The 18,828-nt window shown below is 50.8% G+C and overlaps 1 protein-coding gene across 2 annotated transcripts in view; it reads left to right on the top strand.

Annotated features, from left to right (window-relative positions):
• WDR45B (WD repeat domain 45B) overlaps nt 1–18,095 on the top strand; it is a 33,445-nt gene extending 15,350 nt beyond the window's left edge. The window contains exons 1-9 of one of the 2 annotated variants that reach the window (XM_012656452.1): nt 3,497–3,507; nt 4,690–4,791; nt 9,712–9,799; nt 11,065–11,159; nt 13,262–13,452; nt 15,084–15,169; nt 15,594–15,695; nt 16,241–16,362; nt 16,710–18,095. In XM_012656452.1, the coding sequence (XP_012511906.1) occupies nt 4,722–4,791; nt 9,712–9,799; nt 11,065–11,159; nt 13,262–13,452; nt 15,084–15,169; nt 15,594–15,695; nt 16,241–16,362; nt 16,710–16,816 (861 nt within the window). In that variant the 5' untranslated portion in view covers nt 3,497–3,507; nt 4,690–4,721 and the 3' untranslated portion in view covers nt 16,817–18,095. Of the gene's footprint in view, nt 1–3,496; nt 3,508–4,689; nt 4,792–9,711; nt 9,800–11,064; nt 11,160–13,261; nt 13,453–15,083; nt 15,170–15,593; nt 15,696–16,240; nt 16,363–16,709 lie in introns of those variants that run through there. The other variant, XM_012656451.1, reaches the window with a different exon arrangement.
• The last annotated feature ends 733 nt before the right edge of the window (nt 18,096–18,828 follow it).

Below are 18,828 nucleotides of genomic sequence, written 5' to 3'. Positions count from 1 at the left end.
CTTGAGCCCAGGAGTTTGAGGTTGCTGTGAGCTAGGCTGACGCAACGGCACTCTAGCCAGGGCAACAGAGCCAGACTCTGTCTCAAACAAAACAAAACAAAACTCCAGAGGAATAGGAAAGTAGGGGGTTGCAGGACAGAGGCAAAGCTGAGAAGGTCGGGAGGCTGGTAGGTGGTTGCATTGTTATTGCCCTGAAGTGCTAGAGTGGTTGAGTCTTACCCGTTTGTATGAAGTGATCAGTTTTCCAAGCGTCTCCTGGTGGAGTAGAAGTTATACCAATATTCAGACACTCCTCTCCCCTCTTTAGTTTCTCATCTTTTGAGGTAGGTTCTGTTGGGAGAGTCTGAACCAGTCAGGCGCTGGGATGTGCCTTAAATTCTACTCCGTTGGTGTTTCGTGGGAGGCTGTTTATGTCCTGCGCAATCTATTTCTGCAGTTTCAGTCTGCCGTTATAGACAGGCCTGGACACTGATATCATTGGGCATTTCTTTTTCTTTTTTTTTTCGAGACAGGGTCTCACTCTGTCGCGCAGGCTAGAGTACACTGGCATCATCAGAGCTCACTGCAACCTCAGACTCCTGGGTTTAAGTGATGCTTCTGCCTAGCCTCCCAAGTAGCTGGGACTATAGGTGTGCACCACCACGCCAACTAAGTTTTCTGTTTTTTTGTACAGATGAGGTCTTGTTCTTACCCAGGCTGGTCTAGAACTCCTGGACTCAAGTGATCATCCTGCCTCGGCCTCCCAAAGTGCTAGCGTTACAGGTGTGAGCCACCAGACCCAGGCTCTTTTGCTTTTTCTGTAAATAAGCAACACCTTTTGTAATATTCCAGTGCCGGCCCTTGGGGCCTGGAACACTTGAGGCCTTGGGCTTCTGTAGGGTCCCCGTCTTCAGCCGCGGGAGGTGGAGGTCAGTTCTGTGGAAGGCTCTCCTGGCGAGGTTTGGCGTCCTCGCTGAGCCTGGGGAACTCTGGAGTCTCCCCTTGGTGACTTCTGCGCAGTCCAGGAAAGGCCTGGGCTTCTGTCTGCCTGCCTCAGCTGGTTCTGAAAAATCTGCTTTTCTCTTTTTCTTTCCACTTAAAGTCACGAGGCCATATAGCTGATTATGCTGGTGTCTAACTATACTTATTCGTCTTAACTCTTAATTCTCAAATTTTTGTGACTTAATGTTGATTATTTTTCTAAATTGCATCAGGGTTAGCAAGAAGTAGGCATAAAAGTAAACTGAGATATTATTTACGCTTTTTATAAAGTACTGTTTTTTGTAAGAGGCTTAAGAGAATGATAGAGGCTGACAGCCTATATCATTTAAATTAAAATGTTAAAAATCCTTTTAAACAGATCCTAATCAACTTTCAGCAAAACTCTGTGCTGATTTCTTCATGGAAGTACTTCAGTTTTAATTGTTGTAATGATCTCACCTAATTGGTTCATCTGTATCTGAGTCACAAGCCAGAGGTTTTTGAAGCCCTGTTGGACATTCCTTCAATTTGCCACCCTCCAGAATCGTACCTTACTCAGGGAGTGACGTGTTGCTTTTAGAATTTGGAAAGATTTATGACTGACAAATTGAGCTTTATTAACTAACTTCGTTAGTAAGTTTTTAAGCTCTCATGTTGTTTGTAAAAGGTTAAACATTCTCAGTTGAATAGTATTTGAAGAATACATTAGATACCTCTTGACACAGTTCTCAGATCACGCGGGTTTGTTTCTAGAACTTGCTGAACCTGCATCAAGGAGATAGTTACGCTTCTGATGCCTCGGGGGCAAAGAAGTTCTTGCGTGGCAGCTTTTGTTTTCAATTGTAAAAAATTTATAACATAAAATTTGCCATCTTAACCGTATTTAAGCATACAGATCAGTAGTGTTAATTATATTCACATTGTTGTTAAACAGGCCTCTAGAACGTTTTCATCTTGCAAAACCAAAAACTATATCCATTAAATAATTCCGTTTCTCCCTGCTATTTCAGCTTTCTGCTTCTGTGAATCTGACTGCTTTAGGGACCTCATGAATGCAGTCGTACAGTATTTGTCTTTTTGTGACTGGCTTATTTCACTTAGCGTACTGTCCTCTAGGCTGGCCGGGCTTGGTGGCTCACGCCTGTAATCCTAGCACTCTGGGACGCCGAGGCGGGTGGATCGCTCAAGGTCAGGAGTTTGAGACCAGCCTGAGCAAGAGCGAGACCCCGTCTCTACTAAAAATAGAAAGAAATTAATCGGACAACTAAAAACATATAGAAAAAATTAGCCGGGCATGGTGGCGCATGCCTGTAGTCCCAGCTACTCGGGAGGCTGAGGCAGGAGGATCGCTTGAGCCCAGGAGTTTCAGGTTGCTGTGAGTGAGGCTGACGCCACGGCACTCTAGCCCCGGCAACAGAGCAAGACTGTCTCAAAAAAAAAGAAAAAATGTCCTCTAGGTTAATCTGTGTTGTAGCCTGCGTCAGGATTTCCTTCCTGTTTGAGGGTGAATAACACTCCATTGCAGGTATGTGTCACACTTTGCTTATTCACGCATCCGTGGACACTCGGGTTGCTTCTCTGAACACATCCTGGCTGTCATGGATAATGCTGCTCTGAACACGAGTGTGCAGATCTCTGTTTGAGACCCTGCTTTCCATTCTTTTTGGACACCGACTCAGAAGTGGGTTTGCTGGATCGTATGGTACTTCTAGTTTTAATTTTTTGAGGACCGGCCGTGCTGTTTTCCACAGGGGCTGCACCAAACTGTTCGTAAGGTTCCAGTTTCTTCGCACTCTGCCAGTCACGCCTGTTACTCTCTGGACGTGGGATGGTAGCCATCCCAGTGGGCGAGAGGTGGGATCTGTGGTTTTGGTTTGCATTTCTCTGATGACTGATGATACAAGCATCTTTTTGTGCACCTGTTCCCCATTTGTAAATCATCTTTGCAGAAATGTTTATTCAAGTCATTTGCTCATTTTTTGGTCAGGCTTTTTAATTTTTTGTCATTGCGCTGTAAAAGTTCTTCCCGTATCGGGATATTAACCACCTGTCAGATCCATGATTTACAAATAGTTTTCCCCATTCCATAGGGTGTCTTTCCACTCTGTGGATTGTGTCCTTTGATGCACAAAAGCTTTCAGTAACCCTGGAGTAGTCCCCGTTCCTTTTGGTGTCGCAGCTCGGAAATCATAGTCACGTCTAGCGTTGCAGAGCCTTCCCTGTGCTTTTTCCTAGGGTTTTTGTAATTTTGGGTCTTACTTTTCGGTCTTTAATTCATTTTAAGTTAATTGTTTAATATGATGTAAGATAAAGGCCCAACTTTATTCTTTGTTGTGTGGATGTCCAGCTTCCCAGCACCATTTGTGGAAGAGCCCACCCTTCCCCCAGTGAGTGGTCAGCACTTGTTTTACAGGTTATTAGTTCTTCTCTTTCAGCTCTGGCCGGTTCCCATCCGTTCATCTCTTCGAGAGTGTTCAGGTTAAAGACTAAACGCTAACTGGCAGTTAAATTCCCTGTTGCGTGGTGAGCGGGTTTACGGAAGCGCAGGTACGGGTCTGGGTTGCTGGAGGGTGGTGTCCCTTGCTGCAAGGGGGAGCAGCTGTGGGCTTTCACAGCTCACAGGCCACACCCAGCCCGGGGGACCTCTGCAGTCGTTCGGACGCGGACCCAGGCCGCATCCTATTAAAGCCACAACTACTTTGAGGTAGCCTTTGTGTAAGAGGACTGTTAAACTGTCTGTAAGAAAAGTAGTTTTCATTGTGGATATTATTAAATATTCATTCCTTTCAAGGGTGCTACTAGGCCTTGAATTTTAGGGATCTCACAGAGCAAGCTGATGAGCTTCTGAGTTACTTTGTGCAGCTGCGACTGCAGAGGCTGAGGGCAGTTCTTGGGCTCATGTCCTCGTTTCCAGAGGCTGTGTTCCTCACTTGCTCTTTGCTGTACACAGCCTCACTGTCCCGAGAGCTGAAGGTCATCACAGACCAGAGCACTTGGGGCAGCTCGGCTGTGGCACATGAGCCACATGGAACGTGGGATTTCACTGGCACTCCCATGTAGTGTGCTTGGGCGCACTGGCGTCCTTTCGTTGTGGAGGACGTCTGGAATTCTGTGGACATTTTCCTCTTCGATAATGCATGAACATTTTTGTGCATTTCACACGTCAGTGGAAGATGTATTTAAAGTGAAGAAAACTCAGCGTTTGCACGAAAGCTTTAGTATGAGTGTGCTTTCTCAGAGTTTATAGATGTTGCTACATCTTAAAATAGGAATTTAGATGTTTCATACATTTTGCTGAATTGGCTTCTTAGGGTGCTGTGTGCTCAGCATTTATGAAACGTGGTTCATGATGACAGTATGCTGAGAGGCGTCTGAAGTCTGCTGCTAACTATTTTTCTTAGTTGGTCACCATTCTCATTTCTGGTGGTCATCGGATACAAATGGCTGGTTAACAAGAAGCCCGGTATGACGGTGCCCACTGTGGTCCCAACTACTCAGGAGGCTGAGGCGGGAGGATCACTTTGAGCCCGTGGTTCGAGGCTGCAGCGTTCGCACCGTGCTTGCATCTGTGGGTGGCCACTGCACTCAGCCTGGGCAACACAGTGAGACCCCATCACTTTAGAAAAGAAAGAAATGCTGCATGTTATGTGTCTTGACTTTTTCTTCTTTTTTATTATAAAATTTACATGTTAACTTTTTAAAACTGTCTTTTTGAAACTGTCATTTCAGAATTTCTAGAAGGAGGAGTTGGCCACGTTGAAATGTTATTTCGCTGCAACTATTTAGCTTTAGTTGGTGGTGGAAAAAAGCCAAAGTACCCTCCCAACAAAGGTACAGTATTCATGCATTTAAGAACCATGCTGCATTTGTGTGTATCTGTGTCTGTGACACATAAGGTCTCCCCTGCTAGTCCTATGCTAGTCACTGGGAAGAAGCTTCCAGAAAGAGTGCCTCGTCTTCGCACTGTTCCCAGAAGCAGTGTGTGGAGAGGGTCATTTGTTCCCATTGTCGCAGAACACTTGTGCTGGGACGTGGGAAATAGAGGGCTGGCCAACCTGTGGCTGGGTGTCATGAGTGTCAAGAATTCATTTTAAAGCAAGGTACAGGGGATTTGTTTTTCCTGCTGTGAGCCACTGACTTACAGAAACATTAGTTTTGTAGCCACACTGAACACAGTACCAGTTTGGCTGTGGGTTCAGGTTTGGGGGGGCGGGTGCGTGCGTGGCTGTGTGTTGAAGGAATTGCAGGGTGAACGGCCTGGCCCTGTGAAGGGGGGCATAGAAAGCTTTGCTGGCCGCATCCGTGTACCTCCTGCCAGCTTAGACTAGCTATTGGCTGAGGGAGAGGCTTGAGGAGAGAGACCCAGGAAGGAGGGTTGGACCCAGGGAGCGGATGGATGAAGACTGGAAAGCTGAGCTGGGGACAGGTCAGGAGGCCTTGAATGCCAGGCGAGGGCGTGACCAGGAGAGATGCCGGCAGGTGTGTGTTGTAGGGAGGACTTGGTCTAGAGGCCGAGCGTGAGATGGAGTGAAGAGACGTCAGAGGTTGGAGGCAGCAATGAGACGCCCTGGTCACAAGAGGAGGTGGGAGGAGAAGCGAGTGCGTCCTCGGCGGCAGACGTGGAGAGTGGGAGGAGGCTGGAGCCTGAGAAAAGACCTCTGGGTCTGTGACGTGGGAACCCAGTGGGGACCGATTGCAGAGGCTGTGGGAGGTGGGAGAGGAGGAGGGGCAGAGTGCAGAGAGGACGGGGCTGAGGGTGGGGAGGAGGCGGGCGAGCTCGGGGCTGCGCAGTCGGGAGTAGGCCAGGCCTGCCGCAGGCCTGGGTCGCGTGGAAGGCAGACGGCTCTAGGTGACTCGCGAGGGGCTCCAGGGCCCCAGGCTCGCAGGTCTCAGCGGAGTCCACGCCCGGGGAGGGCTAGCCCTGATAGTTGGTTCGTGTTTGAATTAGGAGCAGAGAAATGGGATGGAAAGAGACTGTTGGCTGGAAAAGCAGCGGAAGGCCGGGTCGAGCGGCCGGCCTTAGAGCAGGCTGAGTCACAGGCCTGGGGCTCGTGCGCGGGCTTTGGAGCAGCGTGGTGAGCGTCCCCCGGCACAGCTCGGGGCAGCGGCCTGTGGCTTGTGAGCCCTTGTCGTGTCGTGAAGAGTTTCCTCGACCACCGAGGAGAAAAACGAGGCTGCGCTGGCATGTCCGGAGGCCTGGGGTTCCCTCGGCAATACGCCGTCAGGGGAGGGGTGTGTGTCAGATAAACTCAGCTTATCTAGTTGTCCGAGAAGTCAGAGACTCTTAGAAACTTTATAGACTCAGAAGAAAGCAGTTTTTCACCAGGCATTCGAGTAAATACACTTTTTGTAAAATCAAAAGATAGTTTTTCTCAATAAAGTTTATTTTTTAGAGCAGTTTTATGCTCCCAGCAAAACCGAGTGGGAAGCAGAGAGTTCCCGCATGTGCGCAGCCTCTCCCGCCGTCAAGTTGGGAACCTGCGCGGACACGTCACTGTCACCCAAGTCCACGGGTACGCGGTTCACTCCTCGTGCCTTCTGTGGGTTTGGACACGTGTGACGTGTCCACCCTGCCACGCTAATTGTGTCCTACAGCAGAGCTGCTTTGCCCTGAAACTCCTCTGTGCCTGGTCGTCTCTCCCTCCCCCAACCCCTGGCAACTGCGTCTTTTGACTGTTTCCCTCACTTTGCCTTTTCTAGAACATCCCAGGTGGAATCGTGCAGTACGTGGCCTTTTCACACCGGCTTCTTTCCACCAGTAACGTGCGTTTCGGTTTCCACCGTGTCTTGGGTGGCCTGGTGGCTCATTTCTTGTGAGTGCTGAGCGACAGCCCTGCCTAGACCCACGGCTTGTTCATTCCCTCAGCTGCCGGGAGTCAGCAGCCGTGAACGAAGCTGCCGTGAAGTTCTCGTGCAGGTTTTGTGTGGACGTCTCTGCGATTCAGGCCGACGTCCAGGCACATTCGGTTGCTGGATCGTGTGGGAAGGGCACGTCCCCTCCTGCCTGTCGCACCTGCTGGGACGTCCGGTACGGTGTGGAACACCAGTGGCGAGAGGACAGCCGTCCTTGCTCCTGACCTAGCGGGAGGGCTTCGCGTCGCTCATCACCAGTGTGACGTCAGCTGTAGGTTTTCCTAGATGTTCTTTAACAAGTTGAGGAAGTTCCCTTTTATTCCTAGTTTGCTGAGTTTTTTTTTTAAATCATGAATAGCTGTTGGATTTTCTCAGATGCTTTTCCTGAATGTGTTGACGTGATCGTGTGGTTTTTCTTCTTTTAGCCTGAAATGTCTTTATCTGGATTTGGAATTAGGGTAATGCTGACCTCATAGAATGAAGGAATACTCCCTGTTTCTGTCCTCAGACAGAGACTGTACAGAATGGGTATAATTCTTTGTTATGTATTTGGTTAGAATTTACCAGTGACCCCATCTGGGCCTGGTGCTTTCTGTTTGGGGAAGTAATTATTGGTTTAATTTCTGTAGTAGATATAGGCCTATTCAGATTGTTATTGCTAAAGACAATTTTTAAAAAAGAACATGGTCTGATTAGCCTTTGTGAGATTAAGAATATGATTTTAAGATTCTAGCATCTGTGGTTTGTGAAAAACAGGAAACATGGTGGTCATAGCGAGACTGAGGGAGTTTTAAGTGAGATTGTGTTTGGCATATGAGAAAGGGCTTTTTTCTTTTCTTTTTTTGCCCTTTTTTCTTTGGTAAGGAGTTGAGAGGGAGAAGGAAAGAGAATTCGGAATTTATTGATTAATTATTTTTTTTCTTTTATAGAGACAAAATCTTGTGTTGCCCAGGCTGGTCTCCAACTCCTTGCCTCATGCGATCCTCCTGCCTCAGCCTCCCAAAGTGTTGGGATTACAGGCGTGAGCCACTGTTTCCTGATTATAATTTTTTATTTACATCAGGAACTATATTAAAAGATAAACACATGAAATCCTGACATAGCACATTTTTGTTGTTTTTGTGGAAGCTGCATTTTATTTGAAAATCCAATTATTTTTACTAACATATTTTTATATTGTAAACAGAAATAGAATCTTGTGGCATAGCACATTTAAAATTTTCAGGCTGGGTGCAGTGGCTCACACCTGTAATCCCAACACTTTGGGAAGCTGAGGTGGGAGGATCGCTTGAGCCCAGGAGTTGGAGACCAGCGTGGGCAACATAGTGAGACTCCGTCTCTACAAAAAGTAGAAAAATTAGCCTGGTGTGGTTGGTGGCTCACGCCTGTAGTCCCAGCTACTTGGGAGGCTGAGCAGGAGGATCGCTTGAGCCCAGGGGCTCGAGGCTGCAGTGAGCTATGATGACGCCATGGCACTCCAGCCTGGGCAACAGAGCAAGACCCTGCCTCAAAAAAATAGAATGTTCAGTGTACTTTGCAGCGGCAGTGGCCTATAGTCCTGCAGGAGGTCGCGACTCCTGCCCTTTGCAGGTGGGGAAGTGACGGTTAGCCCTGGGCCCAGGGCGTCACATCTGGGCACATTCTCTCGTGAGCAGGAATTAGTGCTGCTGTTTCTCTGGCTTCATCACACTGTTCTCAGAAATTTCTGGAAGTGGAGTTCACCTGGATTAAAAGCCAGTGTCTGGCATTGTGACACTCTTTAAGTTGTTGTCTGCAGGGTTCTGTCTGGTTTGGGCCCGTTTGCACTTATTTTGAATTGCAGGCTTTTTGGTGTTAGGTGGAGGAGCCAGAGAAAGTTTAATTTTGAATTTAAAAGGTTCAAAAGTAGAAATGTCTTCTCCCTGGGAGGTCATTGTTTCAAGTCAGGTGACTGCGGGGGCGAGGTGACGGCGCCAGCAGCCGTGCTGGCGTCAGGACCCTTTGCGGAGGAGCAGACCTCCAGTGTTAGTGTGATGAACAAATGGTATTTTAATGGAATAAGAACAAAATCCTCATTTTCGTGTTTGAATGATTATAATTAACCTTGAATCGTAAACAAATCTGATGTTATTTAATAATGAGTTCGGTAGTTTTGTATGCTGGTGTTCACGCACCTCTCGATGTGAAATTTAGGTCACTTAGTCCATTCTGGCAAAACTCACCTAAATTCAGCCTCAGGGACACGTGTTAGTCGTAGTGTCACGACCTTCAGGGGCAAACGCTATTCCCTTCCCTCTTTGCCCACGACCTGGCTGTTGAAGGAATCTCATTCCCTCCCTTCATGCCCCCGGGTGGCTTTTCAAGTGTCTGGATTCTGTGCTCCCCGGGGTCCTCGGAAAGCACAGTGCCGGTTGGAGTTCTCATCCCCAACTTGGCCTCAGAACACAACCTTGCGATCCACTGTGACGGAGCGTTCGGTGCCAGCCGGCCAACGAGGAGAAGGTTCTGAACCCAGGAAGAGCAGGAACAACCCAGGAGGGTGGGTGGAGTTAAGACATTGCTGGGCCTGGTTTTTATCCATCTGATTTCACTTTAAAATGAAACCTTTCTTTTCCTGATGCAGGCTTGTCTCGAGCACTTAACAGTTAGTGGCTGTGGTCCGGCTTGCTCTTGGGCTCCGAAAAGTGGGATCAAAGAAGGGGGTGGAGAGAGGGAGGTGTTTGCCGGGAGGGGTGGTGGAGGGCAGACGGGGCGCCTGTGACACGGGTGGGCGGCCTGGGACCTGACGGGGCTGTGCCCCCGAGAGAGGAAGAGACGGCGGGAGGGGTGGGGGCAGGGGTCTGAGTGAAGGTGGCCCCTCTGCGACCGGCTCGGCAGCCTCCTCACGGCTTCATTCTCACATTCTCTCTGACCTTTCAGTGATGATCTGGGACGACCTGAAAAAGAAGACGGTTATTGAAATAGAATTTTCTACAGAAGTCAAAGCAGTCAAATTGCGGCGCGATAGGTAGGTTTGGTGTTGGTAGATTTTTTTAGAAAGTGGAATTTTACTTTCTCTAAAGATGGCTGAATTACCTTGCTGTTGAAGGAAGAGAAACGTGTAGGAAGTGATGTGTTAAATGTTGGTGACTGTAGTTGAGTGCGACAGAGGACGCAAGGATTATCCTTCTTCCCTCAAGATGGACAGTGAGTCTCACTGGCCTCCAGGGTCCTTTAGCGGTGACGCCCGCCAAGGACCGGGCGGTGGCTCTCGCACCTTCAGGATGCCGTGCCCCTGGCAGGCAGAGCTGCGGGCGTGAGCTGCCTCCCCGTCTGCCTGCGCTCTGCCAAGCGCCGCCCCAGCAGTGTTTCCATTGCGAGGACATTGAGACGGTGTCACGGACTCTCAGCTGTTGGAAATAGCAGGTTCTGTCGGCCATTGCCTTAGTGGTGCACTTAGGAGAACACGGAAGATTATCCCAGCACACTGAGCTTCGTGCGGATTTCAATGTGACGAGATTTACGTATCGTACTCCAAGTTTTCCATTTCTGTCCACTGTGGGAGAGCAGGGTGTCACACCTGCGTTCTTATGTACGGCTGTCATCTCCAGTCATGCCAGTATTCTTTCTCCTTTTGAGACAGGGTCTCACTCTGTTGTCCCAGATAGAGCAGTGGTGTCATCACAGCTCACAGCCCGAACTCCTGGGCTCAAGGGATCCTCCCACCTCGGCCTCCCGGGGTATTAGGATTACAGGCCTCACCACACCCAGCTCTCTTTTTTTTGGAGACAGAGTCTATCTTAGCCACCCAGGCTGGAGCGCCCTTCCCGCCTCATCCCTTGTCCTCCCAGTGCTGGATTACAGGCAGGAGCACTGCACCCCGCCCATGTCAAAATGTAAAGTCCCTTGATAATGCAAACGCTTGAGCCTCATCAAAGATCTACTTTCAAGCTTTTATTTATCCAGACATCTATCGTAGTATAAAAATAGAATTTCTGCCCTATGTGTTTCACTTGGTTTTTAATCTAGATGGTGTTTGTTGATGTCTCTTTGAACCTCAGAGAGTTCTCCTAGGCTAACCTCTACCCAGGTGAGAAGAGCCTGCTAGCCGTGCACGCCCCACGTGCACCCGCCTCGGGGCAGCACGCTGCCGACCCGCTTCTAGAGGCCTCTCTCGCACAGGCCACGGTTCATTTGTGTGTGGTATTTCTGGTGTTTCTGAGTTTCAGTGTGGTAAGAACAGAAATCATGAAGTATTTGGATTTTGACTTCTGATCGTGTTTTTCTTTCCAGAATCGTGGTTGTCTTGGACTCCATGATCAAGGTGTTCACGTTCACACACAACCCCCATCAGCTGCACGTCTTTGAGACCTGTTATAACCCTAAAGGTGAGAAATGCAGACGTGAGCGGTGCCGGGAAATCCGTCCACGCAGGTGTGCAGACCTGCCCTGGGGCTCCCTCCTCGCGGCGGCCAGAGCAGCCCTGGGCACACTCGCGGCGTGTGGAGCCGCGGCCAGCTTGCACCGTCCCCGCGCCTCCCCCGGCGTCCCTGCAGCCCAGCGTCCTGTACGGGTGGTGCTGAAACCGCCTCCTCGCCAGCGCTGGCGGGGTGCACACGGCAGGAGTCCCCCTTCCGCTCCTTCCCATGCTGGTGGAACCCGTGGTTTCGCCGACTCTCGCGCCGTGCACCGCGTCGGGAGCCCCATTCTGGTCTCGGGCATTTCCTCCCACTGTCTTCTGGGTTGAGGGCTGCTGGTGGCCGGCTTTGCTACTCGTTGTTCTATCCTTTTAGGTTTTCAGGGGTTTCCCCAGCTTTGCTGGAGTGTAATTCACATAAAACTCATTTTAAGGATATCATTTAGTAAGTTGTCATCATTGTCAACAGTATGTAACCACCGTCACAGTCAAGCATGGACCGTCCCCTCAACCTGGAAATGCTGCCTCGGGCAGTCCCTTTCCCCACCCGGCCCTCAGGTTTTGCCTTTTGAGACGTATTTGGCGTCTTTCCTGCAGTTGATGTTTCTGACGTTCCTCATGCTTTCTGTGTGTGTCCTCTTGCTCCTTTGGATTGCTGAATAGTTAGCAGTTTACAGTGCGGAGACAACGCAGCCGCTCGTCTATTCACTGGTCTGCCTATTGCGATCGTTCACGTGCCGCCTCTGCGTGGATACGGTCTTCCGTTCCTCTTGGGTAGAGGCGGAGGAGGACGGCTGCTGGGTTGTGCTGCGATCGCAAGTTTAACTTCGTACAGTGTGAAACGCAGCCAGTGCGTTCTCCGGAGCGGCTGCCTGCTCGTGTCCACGGCGGTGGTTCCGAGTGCCCCGGCAGTGTCGGTCTCCCGACTTTGGTCGTCCTCATGGCTGCGCAACGCCGCCGCCGCACTGGTGCTGGTTCCTGAAGGGGCTCGGCTTTGCCTGTCCTGAGGACCAGTGAGCGTGAGCTCATTGCCAGGCACGTGTCCTTTGCGAAGCGTCTCCAAATTTTTTGCCCATTTTTTAATTGGTTGTTTGTCTTATAACTGAGATGTGAGAGTTCTTTATATATTCTAGATGTCGCCCTTCGGCGTACTGTGCGAATATTTCAATGTGGTAGCATTCTTTACAACATATTTCTTTTATGTTTTCTTCTAGAAGTTTAGTGACTTTAGATCTTAGTTAATCTTTGATCCATTTCAAGTTAATCTGTAGACTGGTATGAGGTAAAGGCCCAAGTTCTTTTTTTCCTGTTTGTATCTAATTTTGAGCGCCATTTGTTGAAAGGACTATTTTTTTCTGCATTGTCTTACCTTAGTACCTTTGTTTTGTTAAATAAGTATATTTTTCAGGGACTCTATTCTGCTCCATTGCTCTGCATTTCTGTTTTTATGCCAGTCCCGTCTGGCTTGGTTCCTGGAGCATTAAAGTAAATCTCGAAATCGGGTAACGTGAGTCTTCCAGTCTTGTTCTTATTTTACAAGTTTTTTTGGCTACTCTAGGACCTTTGTTTTTCATATAACTCGTAGTGTCAGCTCGTTTATTGGAGAAGCTTGCTGAGGTCTTAACTGTGATTGCAGCGAGTCTGTAGAAGAATTCGGTGTTAACTGTAGGACTTTCCGGCCCAGGATCACGGCACGTGCCATCTGCCAGGTCGTCTTTGGTTTTCCTTTGCAATACGTCGTCGTCTCATGCTGAGGTCTCACACGTCTGTTGTTAAATTTATTCCTAAGTGTTTCTTGGTTTTTTATGCTGCTGTTAATGGAGTAGTTTTCAAGTTTTATGATTTTGCCACGACAGGCAGTTGACACAGTTGTTCAGCAAATGCTTTTGATTTTGAGGGGCCTCACGGCAGGTGGCTGTGCTCGGCCCTTTGACACCCTTGACGGTGCAAACCCACGCATAATTGTTACTGTTTTTCCTGAGGACCGGAGGGCAGAGAACAGGTTTTGATTGTGGGGAATCAGAGGCTTTGAAGTCGGTTGTCATTTCTGATAGATCTTCTCTGTCTGTTTAGGCCTCTGTGTCCTGTGTCCCAATAGCAACAACTCCCTCCTGGCCTTCCCTGGCACACACACGGGCCACGTGCAGCTCGTGGACCTGGCCAGCACAGAGAAGCCGCCTGTAGACATTCCTGCGCACGAGGGCGTCCTGAGCTGCATCGCACTCAACCTGCAGGGAACAAGAATCGCGACCGCGTCCGAGAAAGTAAGCGTGTGCCCCTCGCCCTGTCCATGAGCTGTGTTCTCTGCAGAAAGCCCTGCCTTTCCTCGTCTCGGGGTCACAGGTGGCACGCGGGCCCCAGTCTGGAGCTGCCTTGGCGTGGCCTGTGGCTAGTCCTGTCATCTGGGGGTCTAGGCCAGGTCTTCACAGATCATCTGGGCCAAGGAACCAGTTTTATTTCCAATTCTGTGCAAACCAATACATTGTAAAATGTGATAAAAATAAGTAATTTTTTAAAAAAATAAGCAAGCAGTACCTGCTCAAGTTTATCATTTGAATCAGCAGACGTGGAAGTCACACGACCTGCTGTCGTAAACGTTCCGGAACCCTCGCCCTCAGTGCGTGTCTTTGCAGCCTAGTGCGGCTCAAAAGCCATCTGCCTAGGTATCGTTTAGCTTGCCTGATGTAAAAAACTCATTTTTAAAACTAATTTAAAATCTTGGGTTCTTTTACCTCCTTCAGCCTGAATTCAGACTTTTACCAAAAAAAAAAAAAAGAAAATTGGTATCTTTTACTATAGTTTTCATTCGAGACCGCAGGCCCAGTGTCACTTTGTGGGACATCACAAGCTGTTACGCGGGGTGAGGCACAAGCCAGCAGTCGTGTCTGTCTGTGGACACGGTCTGGTCCGCTGAAGTGGGGACGGCAGGGGTGGGGGGCGGGCTCTGCTCCCGCCCGACGTGGGCAGCAGGAGAGGTTGGCGTCAGTCCCGGGGGACGAGTGGCAAGTCCGGCTTCCTCCTGGGAGTCAGCTAAGAAGAGGTTCAGTTATTTTTAGATATTTTTCTTCAGAATGTTGTTACATTAGCAACAGATAAATATTGTATAAATTCAGAAATAGGGTCTTCAGTGGTCTCAGTATGTTTCTTCTTACCCTTTTTACCTTTAGGGTCTCCTTCCTCACCTCCCCGCAACCTTTAAACACAGTCCCGATTGCGGATGTGGATTGTACTTCCCTACTTGTTTCCGCAGCTCCGCGCCGGCTGGCCTAAGCGGGTCACTGCAGCCGTGAGGGTGTTCCCCTCCCTGTCCTGCGAGTGGGGTCCCTGCTGCAGCTCCGGGAGTGGAGCTGCTGGGTGGAGGGTGTGGGAGTTTCCTGTTTGCACGTTTGTGCTCAGCTTTCCACAAAAGATTTAACAATTCACACCTTCCCCAGTTACCAGAATCAGCTAAGGAATCCTCTTCGAGTTGGGGGAAATGTTAAAAACAAAAAACAGAGTTCTGAGCCCTTCCCTTGGGTCTTGGGCACCTTGTCTCTTCGGGAAAGTCAGCGTAGCCAACGGGGACCGCCTGACGGCAGATGGGAGTGCTCCTCTTCCTGACCACGCGTGCGAGCTGTAATTGAGACGGCCTTGCTCTGGGGTGTCGGCCGGGCCGCCCTGCCAGGAGGTGGTCTCCGGAGCCCCTCCTGACCACTGCCCAGTCCCGCGGGCCTGGGAGCTGTGAGCCCGTTCTTGGGGGCGCAGCGTTGCGTGGGCAGACGGGAGACGCAGAGTGGACGGCGGGCGGGTCGGGGCAAGGGCGGTGTGGGCTGCTGACTGTGAGTGCGCGTCGCGTCGAGCGCCGGCTGAGACGCTGTGAACCTTTGATAATGGAACACTTCGCTGTTTTTCAAAGGGGACCCTTATAAGAATATTTGATACTTCATCAGGGCATTTAATCCAGGAGCTACGGAGAGGATCTCAAGCAGCGAATATTTACTGGTAAGGAAATAACTCACCTCACCCAGAGAAAAGCTGTTGCTTTGGGTTGACGACGCAGAAACGGGCCTGTGGGATTTGAGGGGGTGTCAGGAGCAGCTGCCTCGTCCCAGGCGGTGGGGGAAGGGCTCGGCTGTCAGGGGCTCAGGTGTTTTTTTTTTTTTTGAGACAGGGTCTTGCTCTTTTGCCCAGGCTGGAGTGCGGTGGTGCGATCACAGCTCACTGCAGCCTCCAGCTCCTGGGCTCAAGCGTCCTCCCGAGTAGCAGGGACTGCAGGTGCTGCCACGCCTGGCTTGGGAAGGGTGGTTTTTGAATTTGGTGCCTTGAATACGAAAGGTTGAAGTCTTCCAAGCTGGAGCACAGCTGTGCGGATCAGGTCCCTGGACTCCGTCCGCACGAACTGATCTTGGTCCCGTGTTTTCTGCAGCATCAACTTCAACCAGGACGCGTCCCTCATCTGCGTGTCCAGCGATCACGGCACCGTGCACATTTTTGCAGCCGAAGATCCAAAAAGGAACAAGCAGTCCAGGTGAGTTTCCGGAAGTCTGGTGGTGGGGAAAGCCCAAGTCACAAGGACTAGATCGCTTCAGTGTGGACCAGCTTAAGTCAAGCTGGAATCTTTTCATCTAACGTTCATTTGATTTTTGTTGGGCTTGAAAGTCAGTGCAGACTGTTTGCCACTAAAACAGTGGCATCGTTCCTTCCGTCCTTGGCTCCTTACAACGTGTCTGGCGAAGGTCCAGGCGTGTTTCAGAGGATTCAGAACCTAGTCCTGAACTCGGACGAGTTTCCGTCGTTCACTGTGTTTGGAAGGTTCATCCAATGGCCTGAGAAACCTGCGCCCTTCAGTGCTGATGAGCCTGGTTCTATCACAAAACCATTCTAACGACTCCATTTTGGGGGGTGAGAAATAAAAGCTGAAATATAATTTTTAAAGACGTTATTAAGGCCAAAACTATGTTAAGGAGAACATTTTAAATTTCTGGTAGCATTCTGGGTTTAAGCAGGTGGCTTTTTGGTGTCTTTAAACTTTGCCTCGGGAATGCAGCCACCCTCTCTTCCCTGTCGTTGCAGCTTGGCGTCAGCCAGCTTCCTCCCCAAGTACTTCAGCTCCAAATGGAGTTTCTCCAAGTTTCAGGTCCCCTCAGGCTCTCCGTGCATTTGTGCCTTTGGAACAGAGCCCAACGCCGTCATTGGTGAGTTGCGTTCCTGGGAGGACGACCCTCCTCAGCCCCCGACCTGGGGTCCGTCCACCCTAAATCAGGTCCGGAGTCCCACAGGCTGCCCGCCCCCCCCGTGCACCTGTGTCCTGGTCCCCATCTGCATGGCCCCCGAGAAATCGTGGGGACGGATCTTTTGGCCCCTGTACAGGTAACCAGTGTTTTGTTCCTGTGGCCAACACTGGTGGAACACGTGTGTGCTCAGGGAGGGAGGGGCTTCTCAGGGGCTCCCAGAGGCCCCGTGCAGTTGTCCGGTGGGGCTGTTAGCTGTTCACTCGGGAGGGGGAAGAAACACCTGAGTAAGATGGTCTCCTTCTCCCCAGCGATCTGCGCGGACGGCAGCTACTACAAATTCCTCTTCAACCCCAAGGGAGAGTGCGTCCGGGACGTCTACGCTCAGTTCCTGGAAATGACCGATGACAAGCTGTGACCCCACCAGCGAGCGCAAGGAACCGCTGGCCGTCACCCCTCGGGCTCCTGGGGCTGGTGCCTGCGCCCTGTGGGCCACGGGCTGGAGGGACTCCCAGGGACCTTGGTCTCGAAGCCATACGTGGTTGTCTGCTTTGCTCAGAAAGACTTCCCATTTCCAGCATTACAGAGAGAATTGTCACCTAGACGCCGTAGAGAATTGTCACCTAGACGCCGTAATTGCTCAGCGCTCACGCCGCCTGCTGCCTGTCACCCATCTGCCCACCCGCGGCTTTGGCTTCGGTGGCTCCACTGCACCCTCGCACTGCCGGGGGCTCCGTGCAGGCCTGGGGGCTGGGGTGAGAGGATGGACCCACTGGGGTTTGTGTTTGCAACAGGTTCCATCGCTTTTACCGCGTCTGCAGTGGGGAACGAACGCGTGTGTCAGTGTGGTTCTCGCGTTACGAGCAGATTTAAACAGAACACCAGCAGCTTGCCTTAGAACGGAGAAGGGAACAACTCCTCCCTCTGAACGCGGAAGCGGCGACGCAGCCCTGGTGAGAGAACACGCTGGATGTTCACTCAGCCCAGTCCCCAGCTCTGCTCTGCCCGTGACGTAGCTGCCGCGCCCGCTCGTGGGCGTCCACCCCGTCGGGGCCGGCAGAGCACGGCCACGCCAGACCACCCCGGAGAGCCGGTCCTCGGGCTCAAGGAGTGCGGGGGCGGCTGGGTCTCCCGGTTACATTCTGGGTGAAAACTGAGTTTCCCTGTTACCTGTAGGGAACAAAGTAAGGTGCAGACTTTAAACATTTGTCACAGAGGAAAGTACCGCTTAATTTAGCGGGACATTTCCACAAAGCAGTGCCCAAGAGCGTCCTGGGGCAGTTCTCGTCAGCGTGGTGGCAAATGCCTCGGCCAGCCTGTCGTCACTTCCTGTCACTGTCTGTCCCCAACACGTGTGAGAATAGCTGTACACTAATGTTCTGGGAATGAAAGGCACAGAACTTTTTTTTTTTTTTTTTAACATTTGGTAACTAAAGTAGGTTATGGGCTCTACATTCTCTACTACTTAAGGTCTATATTTAATTTTCTTAAATTCCTTTTAAAGCAACTTAATTTTATGGTTTTGGTTTCAGGCTGAAACATTTAGAGTCTGCACAGCAGCAGGTTCTCTGTTTTGCCAGCTCCTTTGCTGTCTCGTAATCAACTAACTTCGAATGTGGACTTTGGTGTCAAGTATGCATGTTATTACTTTTATGTGTATTTAATCATGAAGTTTAATTTTGCACACTTATTTGTAATGTTTCTTCTAAATAAAAGTGACTAATTTTGTTGTACTCTGTGCCTGTAAAGGGAACTAAGAACTGTGCGTCACAGAACCAAATGCTCCTCCCCTTGTTGAGAATCCGGTTGGGCGGATGCCGCGGCCAGAGCACGGAGCCCAGAGCTTCGTGACCCCGCCCCCTGCGCTGGTGACACCCTGGCCTGGGAAGGCGCGCACTGCCCTGCGGCAGCCTCAGCGCTGCAGGACCAGGGGAGCAGGAGTCCACGAGGGCTGCATGAGGCTCTCGGACAGCAGAGGTGGAGAAATCCCACTGCGGTTTCCATGCGTCTCCATCCGGTGTTGGGCTGGCCTCGGCCTCCGCTGTGGTGGGCACTGGGTTGGCTCGGTCCCCTTGGTTCCTCTGACACTTAGTCCTGACTTCGCGGGTGCATGCGACAGATAGGATCCTTCGCATTTATGTAACTGCCGGTTTGCAAACGTTAAACTAGAGGGAGGATGCGTAGGCGAAGGGTGAGTTTTCTCGAGTGCACAGAAACAGCTCTGAGCTGGTGAGGCCAGTTCACCAGGAAGGCAGAGCGAGTGACGGGCCAGGCCTGGACACGGGGGATCCCGGCACATCCCGTTGGCATGGGGGCGAGAGCCCTGCCCGCTGGGAGGCGCAGCTGGGCGCCTGGCCAGCTCTCGTGTGGCCTCCCTGGTGGCTTCACAGCCCGGGAAGGCAGCTGCGGCCACATCTCGGGGGCTGTGCT

Source organism: Propithecus coquereli, unplaced genomic scaffold, assembly GCF_000956105.1.
Source record: "Propithecus coquereli isolate 6110/MARCELLA unplaced genomic scaffold, Pcoq_1.0 Scaffold501, whole genome shotgun sequence".
NCBI lineage: Eukaryota > Metazoa > Chordata > Mammalia > Primates > Indriidae > Propithecus > Propithecus coquereli.
Note: the sequence above shows the minus strand (reverse complement) of the source record. Positions and strands in the feature narration are given on the sequence as shown.